The sequence below is a fragment of the Setaria viridis genome, chromosome 1 (assembly GCF_005286985.2).
Source record: "Setaria viridis chromosome 1, Setaria_viridis_v4.0, whole genome shotgun sequence".
In the NCBI taxonomy this organism is placed as follows: domain Eukaryota; kingdom Viridiplantae; phylum Streptophyta; class Magnoliopsida; order Poales; family Poaceae; genus Setaria; species Setaria viridis.
Window position 1 is genome coordinate 1,613,303 of NC_048263.2, and position 17,087 is coordinate 1,630,389.

At 51.0% G+C, this 17,087-nt stretch overlaps 2 protein-coding genes across 2 annotated transcripts; both read left to right on the forward strand.

Annotated features, from left to right (window-relative positions):
* The first annotated feature begins 3,489 nt into the window (after positions 1-3,489).
* LOC140221317 (protein ALP1-like) lies at positions 3,490-4,838 on the forward strand. The gene is made up of 3 exons (XM_072290792.1): positions 3,490-3,999; positions 4,086-4,311; positions 4,393-4,838. Exons 1-3 carry the CDS (start codon positions 3,490-3,492, stop codon positions 4,836-4,838), a joined length of 1,182 nt encoding a protein of 393 aa, XP_072146893.1.
* A 275-nt stretch (positions 4,839-5,113) lies between these two features.
* LOC140221291 (uncharacterized) lies at positions 5,114-6,134 on the forward strand. Its single transcript, XM_072290708.1, has 2 exons — positions 5,114-5,526; positions 5,607-6,134. The coding sequence occupies exons 1-2, from the start codon at positions 5,191-5,193 to the stop codon at positions 6,132-6,134; spliced, it is 864 nt and encodes a 287-aa protein (XP_072146809.1). The 5' UTR covers positions 5,114-5,190.
* Positions 6,135-17,087: the final 10,953 nt, after the last annotated feature.

The following is a 17,087-nucleotide window of genomic DNA, read 5'->3' on the forward strand; positions in this document are numbered from 1 at the left end:
TCAACCCCTCCAACCAAATAAATAACTTGAATGGATCCATCCCTCTCAACCAAACATGAGATGGATTCATCCCATCCCAAAATTTAGGGACAAATCCATTTTAATTCACATGTTCCCAAACCAAACACATGCTAAACATCTGGTGGTATTATTCAATGCTAAGAAGTGCAACTTCTTCGAAATCTTACTTCTATTTATGTGACAAGATCTGGTACCTTCTACCCTCTATTCTAGCAGTGGTTGAAACCATGGCTGTTCTTTTGGTTGGATACCTAGCCGACTATCTTTCACCATCGCTAGCAAAAGGTAGTATTATGGTACCAATAGAAATCTACATCTACTATCTCTGTAGTGTCTTTTTCAATATCTAGTGAGCAACATATTTTCGTAGAAAGTAAATGACCTCAAAGTACCTCTTTTAATGTTGTAAGCAAATCAAAGGATTATCGACACTTATACCAAAAAAGGAAGATGCTACCATGGTCAAGGATTATCGGTCGATTAATTAGCCTCATACATAGCATTATTGTTAAACTTATTACAAAGCTACTGGCCAACAAGTTGGCTAAGAAGCTTAGTGAGGGATAAGGGTACCATGGGTCCCCACCAACAAGGATACTAGTCGGCCCTGACAAGTGGGCCCGCTCGACCACGCCGTGCGGGCCAAGGCATGTAGATACGTGGAGCACTAGTCCGGAGGTCGGGTGAACGGATTCTGCCCAGATATCACGGGACATTTGTTGTAAACGGACTCACATTGCTTTCCATGTAACAACCGACTAGGATTAGATCATATCTAATTGTAACCCTAGGTCGTCAGCCTACATAAGGTGGCCAGGGGCGTCCCCCGAGGGCACGTTAACTCTTTGCACCTGCGATCAACAATACAATCCACCAGAACACAGGACGTAGGGTATTTCTCTCCGGAGACCCAAACCTATCTTAACCTTGCGTCCCTGTATTACCATTCGAGTTCTTGGTCTTATGTGACATCCGACCCAAATTTGGATGGCCCAGTACTGGCGCATGAGCGTAGGTGCGCATGTTTAGTACCACATTGCTAGTTGAGCAAGGGTGGAGCCAACTTATAAGCCTTTGTCCACTAGCAATAGCACGTTCGGATTAACCCTTTTACACAAAGTGAGGATAAAAGTGTAAGCAGAGTGCTATGTGTACGTGTGCCCGCCCCTCGGAAGGGCTGGGCAGTACGGCTTCGGAGGATGGGGTGTTACAAATGGTATCAAAGCTGACCCTCGCGGTTGTGCGTACGGGTCAATGTGCGGGCATATGGCGCATGACACATGTGGGCTTTGGATGGGACACACGGTATGGTATATGGCGCCGGTAGAGGACATACGGTCATGTGCTAAGAGGGAACGTTCCTATACAGTTGCCCATGTGTGGGTGACTTGGACCGACGAGGATGTCGGGTTCTTTGAGGGGGGTGTATGTGATATCCAGCCCAAATTTGGTTGGCCCAGTAGTGGCCCATGAGCGCAGGTGCGCATGTTTAGTACCACATTGCTAATTGAGCAAAGGTGGAACCAACTTATAAGCCTTTGTCCACTAGCCATAGCAACTTCGGGTTAAGCCTTTTACACGAAGCGAGGATGAAAGCGTAAGAAGAGTGCTATGTGTACGTGTGCCCGCCCCTCGGAAGGGCTGGGTAGTCCGGCTTTGGAGGATGGGGTGTTACAAATGGTATTAGAGCCGACCCTCGCGGTTGCGCGTACGGGTCAATGTGCGGGCATATGGCGCACGACGTGTGTGGGCTTTGGATGGGACACACGGCATGACATATGGCGTCGGCGCTGGATGTACGGTCGTGCGCTAAGAGGGAACGTTCCTGGATATTTGTCTATGTGTGAGTGACTTGGACCGACGAGGACGTCGAGTTCTTTAAGGGGGGTGTATGTGACATCCGGCCCAAATTTGGATGGCCCAGTAGTGGCCCATGAGCACAGGTGCGCATGTTTAGTACCACATTGCTAGTTGAGTAAGGGTGGAGCCAACTTATAAGCCTTTGTACACTAGCCATAGCAACTTCGGGTTAACCATTGTACATGAAGCGAGAATGAAAGTGTAAGCAGGGTGCTATGTGTATGTGTGCTCACCCCTCGGAAGGGCTGGGTAGTGCGGCTTTGGAGAACAGGGTGTTACATCTTACGATCTCCCCCGCCTACAAATCTATCACCTGGGTAACCCCCTGGTAGACTGCCAATCACTAAGGGTGTGTTTGGTTACCGGGTTGAACTGGGTTGGAACGGGTTCGACCCCCTTCATCCCGCGTTTGGTTGAAAAACGATGGGGAACGGGTTCGACCCAGATGGGAATATTCCCACTTGATTCGGGTCAAGCGGATTCCTCCAAAATGGACGGACCGCTCTGACCCAGTTCTCCCTCGCGCGTCCCGTGAATCCAGCTGGGGGCAGCAGTCACTGCTCCAACCCTATCCTCACCTCTCTCACCCCCCGACGCCCGGCGCAGCGCCGCCTGCCTTGCCATCGCCACCGCCGCCTGTGCCATCCGCCGCTGCCCGTGCCATCCGCCGCCGCCCCCTTCCCCCCATCCGCCACCCCTCTCTCGTCGCACCATCTCCTGGCCGCACCTTCTCTCCTGCCATCTCTCCCGGCCGAACCTTCCACCGGTTGGATCTCGCCGCCGCCGGACCTTCCACCGGCTGGATCTCGCCTCCGCCGCCGCCTCCTTCCCCCCATCCGCCGTCCCTCTCCCGGCGCACCATCTCCCGGCCGCACCTTCTCCCCTGCCATCTCTACTGGCCGGACCTTCCACCGGCTGGATCTCGCCGCCGCCGGACCTTCCACCAGCTGGATCTCACCTCCTCCTTCGCCGCCTCCCCTACATTCCGCCATCCCTGACATCCTCCGCTACCCCTACCCTCCGCCGCTCCTGACCTCCGCCGCCCCTGACATCCGCGGCCCCCCTGCCATCCGCCACCCCTAACATCCGTCGCCGCCTCTGCCATCCGCCGCCTCCCTTGCCCTCCGCCATCCCTGACATCCAGTGCCGCCCCTGCCATCCGCCGCCCCTGACCGCTGCCACCGCTCCTGCCATCTGCCGCCGCCCCTGACCGCTGCCGCCGCCCCTGCCATCTGCCGCCGCCCCTGCCAAGTGCCGCCCCTGCCATCTGCCGCCGCCCCTGCCAAGTGCCGCCCCTGCCATCTGCCGCCGCCCCTACCAAGTGCCACCCCTGCCATCTGCCGCCGCCCCTGCCAAGCATCGCCCCTGCAAAGCTCCACCTCCCCTGCCAAGTGCCACCCCTGCCATCCGCCGCTGCCGTGTCCCTTGCTCTCCAAGGTAAGGAAAGTCTACACCATGCTTGACTTGGTTGATATTTGAACTGTATTGGCTTCGGATGCTCCTGGTTGATAGTATTGTGGGAGTTAAATTGAACAAATAATCCAGTAGCAGGACATCCTGGTTCAATGGTCTCTAAGAATAGGTGTTTTTTTCATTCTTGTATTGTAGATGGATAAGAGGACCAAGATTGTAAGTTGTGCTGCTGCTGCATACATGCTGTTGTCAATGATGGCGGTGATTATTCAGTCTAGGAAACGTAAACGATGTACAAGAAGAGTTGGTATTACCTATGGACCTATGGAGGCAAGAGATAGGATGAGAGTAGATTATCTAAATAACAAAATTTGGAAGGATGACACAACTTGCTTGAACATGTTAAGATTTAATAGAGGCAAGTTCTTTCGGTTTTGCAATCTTTTTAGAGAGCGTGGGTTGCTTCAAGATACATGTAACTTGTGTGTTGAGCAACAAGTGGGTATGTTTCTAAATACAGTGGGGCATAACCTTACGAATAGGTTAGTAGGAACTAATTTTGATAGATCGGGAGAAACAGTTAGCCGCTATTTCAACAAAGTACTCCATGCTATTGGGGAGCTGCGAGGGGAACTAATTAGGCCCCCGTCTTTGGACACTCCAAGCAAAATTGCAGGAAACAACAGATGGGATCCTTACTTTAAGGTGTGAGGCTTATCCCTCTTTTGTTTTGAGTTTTGTATTAATCTTACCTCATATGGTCCCTAATTATTACTTTTTGAAAAAATTAGGATTGTATTGGAGCTATTGATGGTACTCATGTAAGAGCATCTGTTCCTAAGAACATTGAGCATGCCTTTCATGGTAGGAAATCCGTTTGTACACAAAATGTAATGGCAGCTGTAGATTTTGATCTACGATTCACCTATGTGTTGGCTGGTTGGGAAGGGGCTGCACATGATGCTCTAATTTTACGTGATGCTTTAGAACGTGAGAATGGCCTTCGTGTTCCACAAGGTAATAGAGTAGTAAACTCTCAACTTTTACATACAAATATCAGTTTATAGTATTATAACCAATCTATCTATCAAATGATAGGCAAATTCTACCTAGTCGATGCTGGATATGGAGCCAAACCAGGATTTTTGCCCCCCTTTCGTGGTGTTCGGTACCACTTAAATGAATGGGGAAGTAATCCAGTTCAAAATGAGAAGGAATTGTTCAACCTTAGACACTCATCAGTACGTGTCACTATAGAGCGGGCATTTGGGGCACTAAAGAGGAGATTCAAAATTCTTGATGATGCTACTCCATTCTTCCCTTTTCCAACACAAGTAGATATTATTTGTGCTTGCTGCATTATTCACAATTGGGTCATACAAGATGGGCGTGATGAGTTCTTTGCAGAGGATACTAATTGGCCAAGCTACAACCATGCTTCCACACGCACTGGCCAAGAAAATGAGCATGCTGCTATGGTTAATTTCAGGCAACAGCTAGCAGATCAGATGTGGGCAGACCATCAAAACAATAATGTTAACTAATATTTGTTTCAAAAATAAATTTTTTTTCAGTTGTATAACATCTTGGCTGATGTATTGCTATTTGTAAGGACATGTTTGATGTTGAATAATATTTTTACGAACATGTTGCTTGCTGAATTTTATGTAATTTGTGGTGATAATGTACATTTTGTCTACGTATTGGTACTGATTCTATATTGGTGTAATCTATATTTTGGCTATGTATTGGTGCTGATTTTGTATTGGTGATAATCTATATTTTAGCTATATTTTGGTGCTGATTTTGTATTGGTGATAATCTATATTTTGACTATATTTTGGTGCTAATTCTGTACTAGTACTATTACTGATTGTGTTTTTGTCTGGCAGAACAATGGAGGAAGTAGGTGAAGGGCGTGGGGGAACTAGTGGGCATGCTACATGGACATCAGCAATGTCTGCTTTAATGCTCTCTCACCTCAATGACTTGGTGGCTACTGGTTTGAAGACATCAAAGGGCTTTAAGAAACACCTTTTCAATGGTTGTGCTAGGGCTATCAATGAGAAGTTCAACACAAGGATCACTAGTGAGCAAGTCAAGAATCATTTGAAAACATGGCAGAAAAGGTATGCAAAGATAAATAGATTGAAGAAGTTGAGTGCTGCCCTCTTTGATGAAGAAAACTACATGATTACACTAGATGAGGAGCACTACAACGGTCATGTCCATGTAAACTTACTATCTTTGCTTAGTTCTTGATTGATTGACCAGTGTTAAATTATATTAACTTATTTGTCCTCCATATCTAGGATCACAAGTCTGATGCTGAGTTCTTGAACAAGCCCCTCTTGCACTATAGAGAGATGGATGCAATATTTGGTAATAGCATGGCTACTGGAAACTTTGCAAAAGACACAAGTGCACCTCTAGGTAGAGAGGAGGATGAGGGTGAAAGTCAGGAAGAGGGGGATGAGGTTACTGGTCATGGTCTAAGTGATGGGCCTACCAATCAAGGGGTAACATCTTGTGCTAGTAGACCAAGTAAGAAGGCCAAGGTAGCTGAAATGGAGGAGGATGGGCTGGTTGCCGCTTTCAAAAGTGTAGGTGAGAACCTTGCCGCTGCCATAAAATTGGTTGCTAAACCTGATAATGAGCTGCCAGCTGACCTATTTGACATCTTGAACCAACTTCCTGGTTTTACTTCAGCACACATATCTTTCTACTATGCTCATTTGGTGGCCAATCCTCACATTGGCAAAGCTTTCTATAATCTGCCATTCGAGCACAAGTTAAATTGGATCACAATGTTCATCGCTGAGAAGTTCCCTGGAATGTAAGGTTGATTTTGATGAGTGGGATGTTTCTTTTGTTATAACTTGAATCTTATATTAGTGTGTAAGTCTTGAACTTATATTAGTGTGTAAGGCTTGAATTTGGTGTAACTTGTTGTATTGCCTTGAACTTGCTAGATGTAAGTAAGGCTTGAACTTGATTAATGTTGCTCAAGATTGATGAATTGGTGTGCCTGCTTGCTGCCTCTGTTCAATTGGTTAATTGCCTTGGCACGTGATTTTCTACTCGGCAACTGCATGGTGTTATTCCCATCCCTCCTAGTGAATGTTCTGTTCTTTTAGGATGATTTATATCCTATGTGTTTATAACTAGAAAGAAAAGGAGCATCAAATCCTATTTTTACAAAGATGACACAATTGCTACAAACATGAAAGTCTGGAGAAAAGCTTGGATTTCAATAGCCTATTTTGATATATTCTGTAGATCGGTTAAGAAGTTAAGAAGTTGATGATTCTGTATTATTTTCTAAATTAAACAGTAGTCAATAATTTTTTACAGTAAATAACAGTGCTAGAATGTGATATTGTTGATGAATTGGTGTGGCAGTTATGTATGTGGTAATCTCACCAGATAGGTGAGCATATTCACTGTCCAACTCGCATTCTCCAACCAAACAAGAGATGGAACTACTCCAACCCACTTTATCCCCCCAATCAAACAAAAAACTGGGTCCAACTCATCCCTGCAACCAAACAAGAGCTAGGTCGAACCCAACCCAGAAAACTGGGTCGGCTCTGACCCAACCCGCATGGTTCCAAAACCAAACACACCCTAAATCCAACAGTTGGTGCACCAGGTAGGGGTGATTGTGAGATCCTCCCCAGCGAGCTCGATGGCATCCCGCCCCGGCGTCATCTTCCCCGAGAGCATGAAGGACTTCCTCACCAATCCGATCTAGCTCCGCTTTGAAAGCATACCGGTGGACTCCGACTCCAACACCTCCATCACCGACTCGGTATCCGCCACCAGCTCAGCATCCGTTGGACCTGCATCAACGGAGCAAGGTCTTCACCCTAGAATCATCACGCCGCTTGCCAGCAGGTCAGCGATCTCTCTCTATCTCTCTTTCTCTCGGAGAGGATCCCGCGCAACCTCGCGGCAACCCGCCTACCCACACCCTCTGATCTAATCGTGGGGCTAGATCACATTAGCAATACCATTGCTGAGTGCATCAACCTCTCCGAGGCAGCACCACGCCCCGAAGGTCGGCACAGGGCTCTTCCTGCGCCCCTTTTGGCATCAAGAATTCGGCTGCCCTGTTTTCTGAAAAACTCGTGCAGTCTTTCCAGATCCAATCTGACGACCCACCTAAACCCACCTAGTTTCTGGACTACGGCAAGTTCCAGGTCCCTCGCTTTGCCCTAACTCCAAACCCTTACAGTCAGGGTGACGATGAAACCTCTACGTCACTAGATCAGGAAGTATTCACTATCTCCGCCGATGAACCTCCTCGTGATGGCAAAACTTCCTCCTAGGAGGAAAGGCACGACGAGGGGTGAGACCACGGCAGGCACCGCCAACAGGAACGAGCCGAGCAAGTTCGTCAGCCGCCTGCCACCCCCGCAGTGGCCGGCGCACCGCCCGTCCCGTCGGCACCAAACAACGGCAACAATGGTGGCCAGGACGACGCAGGAGGTCGGCAGAGGTGCCCTAACCCCCTGCGTGCTTGTAATCTACAGGCCGACTTAGAACAAGCCGACCACGACGTTTTCGCTACACCCCAAGCCAACCTGGGGGTTGTCTTTGCCAGTCTAGAAAACTTTCCGGATTCAGAGCAACTGCAGAGGTTCTGGGTGCGTCTCCATGTTGCTAACGCCTAGATCAAGAAAAAGGCCTAGGTCCCAACGCGCTCATGAAGCTGATCGTCTCACCCAGATCTACATCTACCCGGCACTCCCGAATCCGATCTACTCAGAGTAGATCCGATCGTAGCCGAACCAATCACAACCACCGTAGGGGAGGTCGGCTGGAACCCATTTAAGAGGAGGAGGTGGACCAGTCCCAAAGAAATGACCACCATCCCAACGACGACGATCACCGACTAGACAACCATCACCATGACAATCGTCGTCGTGACGAATGAGGAGATGGCGAATGCCACGATCGGCCTGGTCGTCGACCTGATCGCGATCTCCGCGACCATCTCTGCGACCAGCGCGACCTCTATGGCGAACTCAACAACCGTCACCAAGAGCGGGATGAGGTGGAGCTCCACCAGCGTGCCCAGTATGATCGCGACTTTGGTGCTCCAGGGGTCGGCAACTAGCCAAACCGCGTCATGGAGGAGGAGGCCCACAACCGTCGGGAGGAGGAGCTACGCCGCCGTGATGATTACGACCGTCGCTACGGCACCCCTGGCGATGCCTACAATCCACCCCAGCATGACAATGGTGCACGCTCCAGGGCCTCGACGGTACACTATTGCCTCATGGAAGACAACGACATGGACATCGACGGGTTCACCGCGTTCACCCCTGTCTTAGGGTTGTCCAGTGGCCACCCACCTTCAAGCCAGCCATCAACGAGAAGTACGATAGTCGCTCCAACCCGAAGATTTGGTTGAAGACATATTGCACCGCGGTCAAGGCTGCGCACGGCACCTACGACCAGATGGCCGCTTACTTTCCGGTGGTGATGGGAAGCACAGCTCTCATATGGCTCGAAAACCTCTCGCGAGGCTGCACCGACACATGGGCATAGCTCGCCAGAGCCTTCACCCAGAACTATTAGGCTACATACACTCAACCTGGAAACACGAAAAACCTCAGCCAAGTAAGCCAGCGGAAGAACGAAACTCTCCGCGTGTACGTTAACCGCTTCTTCGACAATCGCAATACGCTTGCTGGCGTTGAAGACCGCAACGTCATCTGGTACTTCCGCACCGGCCTCAAGAACCGCTCAATGTTCTGCACCATGTTCCAGGCCACTCCCAATATGGTCGGACACATGATGCAGATCATCAACCTTCACACCGACACAGATAAGGCCGAGCACGTCCAATTCTAGGATGGCAAGAATCGCTACAACGATGATGATGAACTGCCGACCCATCAAGGCCACCAGCCCCAGCCCAGGCCGGAGCTCTCCCAACCTCAGAAGAGGACCCCTGAGGTCCTCGCTACTGAAGCCAACCCTGCGAGGCAAACAACCTTCCTCCAGGAGGAATTTGATGATACGATGAACGCTCTGTGCCCCTTCCACAAGGACGCACGCCACAATCTTCGGGACTACACGATCCTCAAGAAAGAGCTCGGTGCCCCAGTGGAATACAAGCGGCCTCATCAGAGTGACTACCGCAAGGAAGATAACCGACGTGACAACCGTCGCCGTGACGACCGTGATGACCAATGCAGAGAAGAGCACCATGACCAGCGTAACCCCAACAACAACCTGGGCGCCAGCAACAACAATGGCGAGTTCCAGCGCATCGAGCAGGAGGTGAACATCATCATCAGCAGCCCTAAGGCTTTCTGCAGCAATCGCAAGCACCAATTGCAAAGGCGGGAAATGCACTTCATTTCCGTCACACCAGTCCAGTATCTGTGCTGGTCGAAGATACCCATAACCTTCTCCAGGGAAGATCACAGGGTGCACATCCCAAATCTTGGGTCTTTACCCGCTGGTGGTGTGCCCCACCATAGATAGAGTCCTCCTCTCCAAGGTGCCGATCGATGGCGGCAACGACTCCAACTTCATCTTCACCAATACCCTGAAGTGCATGGACATCAACTTTGAGCGGCTCCTCCCGCATGAAGACCCTTTCTACAGCATAGTACCCAGCAAAGGATCCTATCCTATTGGGCGAGTCGTCCTGCCGGTCACGTTCGGCACCCCTGACAACTACTGCACTGAGCACCTCACCTTCAAGGTTGCCAACTTCAAGACCTCCTACCATGCCATCTTTAGCAGGCCAATGCTGGCAAGGTTCATGGTGATTCCCAACCATGCCTACCTTGTCCTCAAGATGCCGGCTCCAAATGGCATCCTCTCCATCTTCGGGGATGTTGAAACATCCTATAGCTACGACACGGAAACATTCTACAACTACGATACTTGGCCAACGCCACCATGATGTTCATCGAGTCCAAGAAGGTGGACTAGAGTCAGCTGACATTCCTAGAGGCAGACGCGATGCCCATGGTGATGTAGCCTAACCCACAAGTCAAGAAGATCAGCCTCAGCCTGGAAGGCCCCTCCAAGATGGCCCTCATCGGGGCCGGCCTCACCCCCAGATAGGAACACGCGCTCACCAGCTTCCTCCGGGACAATTTAGACATATTCGCATGGAAACCATCCGATATGCCTGGTGTCTCACGGGAGTTGGCTGAGCACTCCTTGGAGCTGAGCAAGACAACAAGGCCGGTTAAGCAGAAGCTTCGCTGTTTTGCTCAAGATCACAAGGAGGCCATTAGGGTAGAAATAAATAAGCTGTTAGCTGCCGGTTTCATTCGTGAATGTAAGCACCCCACTAGTTAGCAAATCTAGTCTTTGTAAAGAAGAAAACCGGTGAATGGAGAATGTGTATCGACTACACCGATCTCAACAGGCACTACCCTAAACACTGCTTCCCTCTTCCTCGCATCGACCATGTCGTGGACCCCACGGTCGGCTGCACCATGCTGTGCTTCCTTGATTGCTACTCGGGCTATCACCAGATCGCCCTCAACCCCGCCAACCAAGATAGGACCGCATTCATAACGCCCTATGACATCTACTACTACAACACCATGACCTTTGGATTAAAAAATGCTGGCGCCACCTACCAGAAGGTAATCTAGGATTGCCTCAAGAAACAACTCGGCAAAAACGTAGTGGCCTACGTCGACAACATAGTCTTCAAGACCAAAGACGAAGAGAACTTCATCGCTGACCTTGCCCAAACCTTTGACAGCCTTTGGGCCTATCGATGGAAACTCAACCTGGGCAAATGTGTCTTCGGTGTCCCGTCCGGAAAGCTCCTAGGCTTCATGGTCAGCCTACGTGGCATCGAAGCCAACCCTATCAAAGTGGATGCCATTAGGAACATGATGCAGCCGGCCCGCTAGAAGGATGTCATGAAGCTCATAGACATGATAGCGGTCCTTATCCACTTCATCAGTAAGCTTGGTGAAAAGGGACTCCCCTTCTTCAAGCTAATCAAGAAGGTGGACAAGTTCAAGTGGGATGACGAGACCTGCAAAGCCCTCAAGGAACTCAAAACATTCCTCTCCACCCCTCCCATCTTGACGGCTCCGGCCAACCAAGAAATGCTGCAGCTGTACATCTCCGCGACAACACATGTCATGAGCATGGTGGTGGTCGTAGAATGTGAGGAACCCGGCCACGCCCACATGGTGCAAAGGCCGATATATTACATCAGCGAGGTCTTGAGCGACTCCAAAGTTTGCTACACGCAGGTCTAGAAATTGCTCTATGCAATCGTGATCACCTCCCATAAACTACATTACTACTTCCAAACGCATAACATCTGAGTGGTCTCCTCCTACCCAATCGGTGAAATTTTGCACAACAAGGATGTCCACGATTGAGTCGTCAAATGGTCCGTGAAACTTGGCGAATTCAACATCGACTTCTACCCACATTATGTGATCAAATCCTAGATCCCAGCCGACTTCATTGATGAATGGACTGAGATCCAAGAGTCGTCCTCCCTGGAGAGGCTGGAGTACTGGACGATGTACTTCGATGACGCCCTCAACCTCGAAGAAGCTGGCGCGAGGGTCCTCTTCATATCCCCGAAAGGAGAGAAGCTCAAGTATGTCCTCCAGATCCACTACAAGGCCACCAACAATGGCGCTAAGTACAAGGCCCTCATACACGGGCTCCACATCACCGCCTTGCTCGCATTAAGCTCATCCTCGCGTTCAACGACTCCAAGGTTGTCATCGAGCAGGTCAACAAGTCCTGGGAGTGCACCAAGGAAACCATGGACGCCTACTACGCTGAGGTCTGCAAACTCGAGGCTCACTTTGATGGTCTCAAGTTCCATCATGTCCCTAGGGAACACAACATCACCGCTGATGTCCTATCCAAGCTTGGCTCAAAACGCGCCCAAGTCCCGGTCGGCGTGTTCGTCCAGGATTTGAGAAAACCATCCATTAAGATCCTGGACCCAGATCAAGCTGACAACAATGCCTAGGCTTAGGCCGACCCAACATCCACCAATGTCCTAATGATCAAGGCGGAGGAAGACTGGTGCGCACCTTTCATCTCAATCATCACCGACAACATGTTCCCAGAGAACAAAGTTGAGCACGAAAAGCTCGCACGACGCAGCACCAACTATGTTGTGATCAGTAAGGAGTTGTACAGGAAGGTCGCATCTACTAGCATTCTGATGAAGTGCATCTTCCGCAACGAAGGCCTCAAACTCCTCCACAAAATCCACTCGGGTTCGTGCGGGAACTCTGCCGCCTCGGGCAATTTGGTAAGGAAAGCATTCTGCTCTAGCTTTTACAAGCCAATTGCTATCACCGACGCAAAAGAGCTCGTCCAGAGGTGTAAAGGGTGCTAATTTTTCTCCAAGCAGTAGCACCTCCAGCGCAGGCCCTGCATACCATCCCACCATCCTAGCCCTTCGCATGCTGGGGGCTGGATATGGCCGGCCCTTTCAAGACTGCTCCGGGCAGATACACTCATATCTTCGTAGTAGTTGACAAATTCACCAGGTGGATCGAAGTCAAGGCTGTAATTAGCATAGAGTCGGCCAAAGCCCCTCAATTTGTCAAAGAGCACACACACCGCTTCGGAGTCCCCAATAGGATTATCACCGACCTGGGCAAACAATTCACATGATCCGAGTTCTAGGATTTTTGCCAGGACAACCTCATCGACGTATACTACTCCTCAATAGCTCACCCATGATGCAACGGCCAGGTTGAACGTGCGAATGGGATGGTCCTCCTATCCCTCAAGTCTCGCATCTTTCACGATGCATCCAGTATGCTACCAAATGGCTCCGCGAGCTACCCCATGTTGTTTGGGGTCTCCGCACCCAAAAGAGTCGGGCCACCGGCTACACCCCATTCTTCCTCATCTACGGCTCAGAGGCTATACTTCAAATAGATGAAGCCTTTGGTGCTTCGCGGATTCAATGCTATATTGCCAATAGATGTAGCAGAAAAGAGTCTATACTACCAACAGATGTAGTAGAAAAGAGTCTATACTGCCAACAGAGGCTATACTGCCAGCAGATGTTGCCTTTGGTGCCCCGCGAATTCAATGCTATACTGCTCAGAGGCTATACTGCCAACAGATGTAGCAGAAAAGAGTCGGCAGGCCGACATCGACAGCCTAGAAGAACACCGCGTGGTAGCTCTCATCCAGCACACATGGCATGAACAACAGACTCAATGCTACCACGACAAGAACATCCAGGAATGCTCGTTCAACGTCGGCAACTTGGTGCTCCACTGGATCCAGTCCACCAAAGATATGCACAAGCTGTCAGCCTCCTGGGAGGGGCCCTTCATTGTCAAAGAGGTCATTCAACCCGGTACATACTGGCTGCAGTGGGTGGACGGCTCAAGCGTCCCCAACCCATGGAACATCAAGCACCTACGACGCTTCTACCCTTAGGATATAAAAGCTATGTGCTCTTTGAACTTTCTCATATTGAATAAATAAAATCCCAGAGGTTCTTTGCGTACCTACTACCTTCTCACTTTCTTAGCCGAGCTCTTAATCACGCTCGAGGGCTGTCTGACCTGTTTGAAAAACCACACCCTCGCCTTTACGCTCAGGGGCTTCCCCCGCTATGCGCCAACCTCCGGGTCCCAACTTTTCTCCTACCCCTCTCAAGGTTATGCGACTAACTTGTGTGGAAGGCATCCTAGCATGTGAAACCTAGACAACCTTACATTTGCCCCCTCTACAAGCTTGAGATCCGCTCTCAGCAGAGTGCTGGCTAGGCAAGGCTAAGCGCTTAGTGGCTACAGGCCTAGGCCACATGGTGTCCTGTCAAACATACCAAGGGAGGGAAGGAGTTTTTCCTTTACATAAGTTAATCAACAAGTTTTCTTGCCCCACAGCACAAGTTGATACATTTTACAGTTTCTTCATTAGAGGTCCAGTTCCTTAACTACATCGTCTGTGGCTTGTAGGTATTGCTTGGCTAGTTCCGGGAGGTTATTAGCATCAAAGTCCTTGGCAACGCTCGTTCCGACGCGCTACACGGCCAGCGGGGGAAGTGCGTCTTTAGAAGCACCATGACATTCTTGGCACACTCCACGGTGGTCTCCTTCATCAAGGCCTTCAGTTGACTTGGCGTACTCTTCAGGCGGTCCAGTAACGGCATTGACTCGTCAGGGTTGGCCTCGGGCTGGATCATGTCCATCACGTAGCCCGCGGCCGACCTCAAGTCTTCCAGCTCCACCTCCAACCCTGCAATCACCACCTGATCATGTTGAAGATTATGCATCGCCGTAATCAAGCACCAGTCCATATCCTTGCGTAAGTTGGCCTCATAGGCAAGTTTTTGTGACACAGCATACTCACGGTGCATGGCAATATCATGATCTTGTTGGAGTTGGGCGTTGGCTGCTTTGCACTCTTTGAGGTCTCTCTTGAGGCTCACTTCTTTCTTCTGGGCATCTGCAGCGCAATGAGCTTCAAGAACAAGCACTAGTCGCATCTAGAGGATCTGGAATCACAACAACGATCGAAGCCGTTACCATTCAGCATCGCGTTGAGGTCCCTCAGGACGTCCTTGGTTATCTATTTCTGGTCCACAATGTTCTGATCTTTTGATCGGATCTGCTCTACGACGTCCTCTTTGGCCTTCCTGTGCTCGACCTTGGGACGATACTCCTCGGCGCGATGGATAGTGTTCGCCCTCTTGTGCGCGCGCTTGGCCAGGTTCTGGGCAAGAATAATCCCAACTAATCAGAGAAGGAAACCAGGAATGATGATTAACATCAAATCAAGTCAGCTAACTTACGTATAACAGCTCCGCGACCTTGCCGGAAGCTTTCTTCAGCTTGACAAGGTCTCTCTTGTCCTCGGCAACCTCCTACGCCAGAACCGTCCCGGAGAAGTCCAGCATGGAGGGATCATCTTTTCGTGGGCGTTGATGTTGGCCTCATGGCCCGCCACCCCAGCATCAACCGACACCTCCTTGGGGTCTTCCTCCATCTGGACCTCGATGTTGGCATCCGTGTCACTGGGCGCAACAACTACAGCATCTCCGTCACTGTCTTGGCGCAGGGGCGACTGCTGCTTGGGCCTCTCAGGCTCCATCACTAGGCCACTTTCGCCACTGACCTCAGTAGCAGATGATGATGCAGCCCCTTAGGGTGCATCAGACGTCCAACCCTCTGCTTGGGTCTCGACGCCAGCATCCTGCGGGTTTGGCTCGTCCTCCATCATAGCCTTCGTGTTTGGACGGCAGGACACAGAGATAAAGTGACGCAGCATACAGACAAGCTTTCAACAACAAACAACATCGTGAAGATACTTACATCGTGCTCTTCTTCACATGGAACTTTGGGCGGAGAGGCGCTAGCGATGGCAGGGTCAGCTCCTTCTGCTTTCCCCCGCGGATTTCCGTCTTCAGCCGCTCCTTGACCTTTTCCACATCAGCGACTGTTGTCTCAAGGAGCTCGGCCTTCTTCTTTTTCACGGTGGGGGTGGGTGAGTTGGAGTCGTCGCTTACCACCCCATATGAGGACTCAGTAATAGAGGCAGATGCCACAGCCGGGGCCTCGATCTTTGTGGCCTTCTTCTTCTTCCGCTTCTTCTCCGCCTCCGATGCCTTGGACTCCGTCACCTTCCTCATGGCTTGGCGCGTCCACCGCCAAATAGGAGCAACGCTCCCCGCCTCCATCCCGCTACCTTGGACTGGCACATCCTCGTTGGAGCCATCGAAGGAGGAGTCCAACTCCAAGCCAAGGGCAGCAAGCGGTTGGTCAGCCTCGGCGGATGGACAGAGCTTGGGTTGCTATTGCTTAGTGCTTCCGAGGAGCGGCGCCGGATAGAAGAATTCGCACTCGTGGCTCTAGTCAATCAACGGGATCAGATCAGGTAAGCGCAACACAAACTAAACTAGGAATATCAACAACTGAAACAAAAATTTACCGGATCGGCCGGCCTCACGAGGGAGTACGCCTTGGGGCAGCGCTTGTTCTTGATGACACCATCAAAGAACTCGCAGGCCCAGCTGGCAACCTGTAATGCCCGTAAAAATTCATCAAACCAAATCACGCGCTAAAATTCATTTTCAAAATCTTTCACCGTTTGAGCTCCCAAAATTCCAACTTCCTGATAAATTCACCATCCCAGCACCGAAGCCGACCGCCGTTCATTCCTTTTTCCTTTTTCTCCCCGCGAGTCACGCCACGCATCGGACGGAAGACCGCCGCGTGTGCTCATGACTGTTTCCCGCAATCACCGCCATCTCCCTCTTTTCTTCTTCTCCTTTTCCCTTTCCCTTTTCTCCTTTTCTTTTTCCTTCTCCCTTCCTTTTTTCTTTTTCTTCCTTCTCCTCTTCCTTTTCCTGGCCGTGCGCATGCCTCCTTCTGCCGCACCTGGCGCCTGGCCCCAAGCTGCGCCCCCTTAGCCCACGCCGTGCAGCGCCCTCGCGCTAGCCCCCTTGCACGCGCACGCCCCTGCGCACCGCGGCCCCGCGCATGCCTCCCGCCTAGTGCACGCCGCTCGCCGCACGCCTAACCTCTCCAGCGCGCATCCACACCCGCCCCTACTTGTGCTGGCCCCGCACGCCTCCTGCCTGGCCACGCTCCCGAGCGCTCGCCCTGTGCCAGACCGTGACGCCGCGTGCCCTTGGCTCGCAGTCATCGCGCCACATGGCCCCGCGCGACACTGCTCGCCCCTAGTGCCTAGTCGCGCTCACCGCGCACGCCTGCCGCTGCGCCGCGCCAACGCCTCACCGCCCTGCGCCCCGGCCACGCCATCCACGCGCACCATGAATTTGTATTTCCATA